Source organism: Haplochromis burtoni, unplaced genomic scaffold (assembly GCF_018398535.1).
Source record: "Haplochromis burtoni strain Fernald_Lab_line unplaced genomic scaffold, NCSU_Asbu1 Contig_1301, whole genome shotgun sequence".
NCBI classification, from domain to species: domain Eukaryota; kingdom Metazoa; phylum Chordata; class Actinopteri; order Cichliformes; family Cichlidae; genus Haplochromis; species Haplochromis burtoni.
Window position 1 is genome coordinate 1 of NW_024583662.1, and position 5,723 is coordinate 5,723.

Below are 5,723 nucleotides of genomic sequence, written 5' to 3' on the forward strand. Positions count from 1 at the left end.
ATTGTGGCTGAGGTTAATCAGTGGATCCACCTACAGAGGCAGAATCAGTCTATCAATGAATCTAGGTGTCATTGTAAATCCGAATTTGCCATTTAAAACTTACATTCAAAGGCTTGTGTCTAAGTTAAAACTAAAACTAAGTTTAGAAATCAATCCTGTGTGTGCCTCCAGGTGAGAAACACTTGATTCGTGCAACTTTTTTACCTTTATTGGATTATGGTGAGCTGCTTTTTCTGAATGCACCAGCCCACTAACTAAAGGGGTTATGGAAATCATCTACATTATTGTTCTGTGTATGTGTCACACAGCGGAAATTTGTGTTTTTATGTTTTATCAATCTGTGTATTGGTACATAGTGTTGATTTTATTTGCATGATTTTATAGTGATATTTATATTGCATGTTTGTTTATTGATATTTATACTGCATGGTTTTATCCTCATATTTATATTTGTGTTAATGTTGTACCATGTTCCTTTAACCCACTGTGGACTAAACAGATAATTGTAGGCACCTGTGAGGTGGGGGCGTTCCCCAAGGTGGCCTATCAGCCGCCAGGTTGACCTGTTAAAGGGGATGGTGAGCGCAGAGACAAAAGGAGAGAGGAGTGACGCGCGAAGGGTGAGGAGGCGAAAAAGGAACGCGTGCAACCCCGCACGTGTGTGGAACGAACTGCTGCCTGACTGTGGGGCGCCGCGAGTTGTTCGGCGATCCAGTCCTAACGGCAGGAACGGCAACAGTGGGTGGCGATGGCTGCAATGCACGACAGGGCAGGGATGCCCCTCTGCCTGCATCTGACGGTGAGACGAGGGAGGCCGTGTTCAGGTGTGGAGTGGGGCGGGACTGTGCGGCGACGCGCTGTCAGGAGGAGACAGGTCTGCGATAGGAGCCCCCTCCCTGGTCTGTTGCTGACGAGTTTTACCATACTGGAAGAGAAGTTCCTCTCCTGTCTCTTTCATATAAGGACCATTCGCCCATGTGTGGCTGGACTGTGGGATTATGGGACTATGGGAGAGTAATTTTAGTATATGGAAAACATGTTTTAGCCTTGTTTTAATAGTGTATAGTTATTTCTGCCGGCAGGGTTTTTAGCGGGTTGCAACACTATTTTTATTGTATACGGGGAATTTTATCTTGTATTTGTGACTCTGGCTGTGTTTTTTTTTTTTTATGGAAATAAATGGTGTTTGAAGCCAGCTTAGTTTCTGTGCCCTGAGCGCTGACCCACCCACTCCCCTTTTTCGCTTGTATGTATACCAGACGTGGTGGTGAAGATTTAGGTCCACCAGTCTTAGCGGCTACATATGCTGCTGCTACATGTCCTTCTCTTATATTTGCAGACTTTCCCATTGGTTGGTCTTTATCTATAAATCTCTCCCTCTTATTTATGTGTTTATATGCATAAAAATCATAACAATGCAGCCCTTGTTCTCACAATATCATACAGTTGATTATCCCACAAATCAAAACACAATTAGGAGTTAGGCTTTGAAATACGCCGCCTCTGTCACCTGGAATAATTTGCAAAAGGAACTGAAATTGTCAGAAATGGTTACCTTCAGTAAACGAAAGAGAGAACAACTCTTTTAGTCAGCGTGATTTTTTAATGCCACTCTTAACTGATCTGTTAAGAGTGGAAAAGTGTCTTGAAGTTCTCCAGAGGCCTGGTAATGAGCTAATTCATTTAATTCAGGTGTGTTGACTTTAGGCCCGCCCCTATTTTCTCATATTAAGTGAGAAAAAGAAGAAGAAGAAAATCTCAATGTATCATGGGAACCCCCCAGCAGCCTACACCTACTGCAGCATAACTAAGGGAGGATTCAGGGTCACCTGGTCCAGCCCTAACTATATGCTTTAGCAAAAAGGAAAGTTTGAAGCCTAATCTTGAAAGTAGAGATAGTGTCTGTCTCCTGAATCCAAACTGGAAGCTGGTTCCACAGAAGAGGGCCTGAAAACTGAAGGCTCTGCCTTAGCCCATCCAGGTCTTTATGTCTTTAAGACATTCCTGCAGTTTAACTAATTGGTGTGTGTTATCTGGCTTCATGGACAGATAGAGCTGGGTGTCATCTGCATAGCAGTGAAATGTATGCTATGTCTTCTAATGATGCTGCCTAAGGGAAGCATGTATAATGTAAACAGAATTGGTCCTAGCACTGAACCCTGTGGAACTCCATAATTAACCTCAGTGTGTGAAGAGGACTCTCCATTTACATGCACAAACTGGAGTCTATTAGATAGATATGATACAATACAGTACCTGTAATACCTACAGCATGTTCTAATCGCTCTAATAGGATATTATGGTCAACAGTATCGAACGCTGCACTGAGGTCTAGCAGGACAAGCACAGACATGAGTCCACTGTCAGAGGCCATAAGAAGATCATTTGTAACCTTCACTAAAGCTTTCCTCTTCTTCACTCATTTTTATTATTGTGGATTTAATGTTTCTTTGGCTTCATGTACTAACTACATTAAAAGAGCAGAAGAAGAACCATGTTGGTAAAATAATGTAAGATCATAAGGATTAATATCTCAGTCACATGACTTTTTCCCTTTTGCTGTGAACTTACCGTCTCATTCTCCAGGATCAGTCTGAGTATCTGCTTGCGCTGCTCAATGTTCTGCAGAAACAAACACACTGTCAGACTAGTTTTATCCTCACCACACACCCCTGTCTGACGGTGGTGTGCGCCATAGATTATGTCTCATATGCTGGTGCATGCCGCCTTTACGGTATCACTTCAGCTGGTCATGCACCACTCTGTTTTTGTAACCTAGCACATTGTTTCACGGCCACCACCGCAGATGAAGACATGGCTGTTAGAGCTTTGTCAGTTTTTGCTGCATTTTAATGATATATCGTTAGAGAAACACAAGACTTCTTGGGATGCTTTTCTTTAGGTTTGACGTCTTCACTGCTTCATTCCTTCTAATGTGGTGATATTATCTGAGTAGTGACACCTGCCATTCAGGAGAATACATCAGCACCCTGTGCCTTAACAGGATAAATAGAAATGAATGTGTGATGATGTTGCCACGGCACGCAAACCGACCAATGCAGAGGGTACACTGCTGCGTTCAGTATGCTTTTTGTTTGTTGGTTTGTTTTTAAAAAACAGTCAGACTTATTTTAAAAGGACATACAGGCAGCTTGATGTGGATCTTGGTGGGCATCCTCCTCAAGATGGCAGGGTCTATGTCCTCAGGACGATTGGTGGCTCCCATAATGATCACCTGACAAAGTACACTTTTAATCAGATTTACATACAGACCGAATCTTCGAAGAACATTTTATTGATCATCTGATCGTTTATGTTCAGGATTCACATATATTGCATAGATTATGGAGAGAAATTGGGTTCAAAAGGGTTGCAAATAGGGGTGGTTTTAAAAAAGAAATCCCAATTCTAATCGATTTTAGGTCAGGGTCTTTCTGTGTGGAGTCAGGGATAGGCTCCAAAGCCCCCCGCAACCCTGAAAAAGATAAGTGGAAGCAAATAGATGGATGGATAATTGATTTTAATTTGAATAATCCAATACTGATTCATTAAATCCTAAAATCAATTTTTAAATATAAATGTATTTTAGCAGAATCTCAGCTTAAAGCTCACAAAACTATTTTAACAACCTCCAAACTGTTAAAAGAGCAAACGATTAAAGAGCAGGTAAATGGATTGATTCTCTAAAAAGATGTAAACATAAAACACAAATCATTTACTCGTACACGCCGTTGGCATGAAAGCAAACATCTTATTCTGAAACTGCAAAAAGTTGATGCAAATTTAACTGAACTAGGAGCAAAAATGGCTAAAAACTACAGTTTTGCTTTATGGCCTATGGAAGTGAGTCCTCAAACGTTACACAGAAATTCCTGTAAACATTTGTGAATCAATTTATGCTTGTGGATCACCCTGTATGCATTTGCAACCCTTTTGAGACAAATTCCTCTCCATAATACGTCCACAGCTCAGTGAATTTCTTGAGACTCCATATTGAACCTAAACATTTCAGACGTGTGCATACCTGGCACTGGTGGTCTGTTTCGAGTCCATCCCACAAACTCATAAACTGAGCCTTCATCATAGCTGTGACTTCATGATCTCTGCTGGATCGACTCCTCAGAAAGGAATCTGTTCAAACACACAGTTTTATCATCTCAGTTGGGATTTCATTGTTTGAAAATGTTTTGCCTCTTTTTTTGCTTCTATGGTATTTGTCAAAATGTATACAGTTAAGACCAAATATTAAAATACATTCACGTCTCTCTTTGAACCGTTTGTGCAGACCAAATTCACTGAAAGCAGAATCAGTTTCTTTATATGTTTAATTTATGTTTAAGAAAATTCTACATTTTAAGGTAGTACATGGAAAATATCGCCACTAAATGTTAGCAGGTTGTAGTCAAGTGAATTTTGTTTTCTTTCCCTTCCCAATTAAATTGTATAATCCTACAGTGTCATGGTCCTGGCTCATTTGAACCAGTGTTTTGTGTTTTTGTATTTTCGTGTTATTTTGTGTTATACTTTATGGTTAAGTTTCTTTAGTTAGTCTTGAGTTAATTCCTATATTGCCAAGGTTTTTCTGTTTAGCTCCTTCATTATATATTATTTATTTATTTGTCTTTGCCCTCTGTGCCGCTCTCCATCTCTGTCTGTCTTTATATATGTTGTGTGAGTCTCTAGGAGCAACTTGTGTTCCATTCTATGTTTCCCGTCATGTCTCCTCTCGCTCGTGTCCCATCGCTCCCTCTCGTCTGCCTCTCCTCTCCATCATGTTCCTCTATTTCCTGTTTTATTGTGAAGGCCCTATGTCCCTGTAGCTGTGTCCCAAAACCTAGGCCACATCCTCCTGAGGCTGCATTTGAAGGCTGATTACTTCACAGCCAGCGATGAAGCCTGTCCCAATTCAAAGGCCGCTCCAAATGCAGCCGACAAATACGTCCTTCATTTCCCTGGATTTGAAGGATGGGTTATTTTCGTTTCAGCTAATAAAGCTGTATATAATAAAGCTGTTTTGAGTTAACATCCCGCTTACGAGCCTGCATTTGGATCCTTTCGTTCCTGCACTACACAGTCGATTCATGACATGAAGTGGGCATTGTAAGCAAAGCACACAGTTTAACAAAAAAAAACAACTATTTTTTAAACTTAATTTGTCAAAATGATTTCCACTTTATCAGAGAGAGATAAACTGTATGTGTGTATGTGTGTGCGCGCATCTGTGTGTGTGTCTTTCTCACCTATCTCGTCGATGAAGATGATTGTTGGGCCCAGTTTGGAGGCCAGTGAGAACACAGCAGCAGTCAGTTTCTGGGACTCTCCGTACCATTTATCTGTCAGCGTGCTCGGCTTCAAGTTGATGAAAGCAAAGCCCGCCTCTTTTGCTGTTGCCTTGGCGATGAGTGTTTTACCACATCCTGGGGGTCCATACAGCAGCACACCTGTGTGAAGACAGTGGGATTTTGTATTATTTTGCCGATTGCTAGAAATCAAACTACCATGAAAGTAACAGCTTGTTGCTCGCCTACGGACTCAAATGTCGCATCGATGGCAATAGCTCATCTCTCTCACACACACTGTGGACACATAGGGCTCTGATATATCTCATATCAGCTCTGATTTCTATGACTGATTTGATTTCGATTCACAAGGTCCCGATTTATCCCATTTCCTGATTCAGTTTGATTAGATTCAATTCATTTCAGGTTGACTCAGACAGTGAG

The 5,723-nt window shown here is 41.1% G+C and overlaps 1 protein-coding gene across 1 annotated transcript; it reads right to left on the reverse strand.

The window, feature by feature from the left end:
- Window positions 1–2: 2 nt before the first annotated feature.
- Window positions 3–5,588, reverse strand: LOC121811790 (outer mitochondrial transmembrane helix translocase-like; the record flags this gene model as incomplete). Its single annotated transcript, XM_042216861.1, is given in 6 exon segments — window positions 3–30; window positions 2,572–2,622; window positions 3,146–3,235; window positions 4,025–4,131; window positions 5,241–5,524; window positions 5,578–5,588. Coding segments are annotated over 6 exon segments (571 nt in total), but the record flags the coding sequence as incomplete, so codon positions are not given.
- Between the last annotated feature and the right edge of the window lie 135 nt (window positions 5,589–5,723).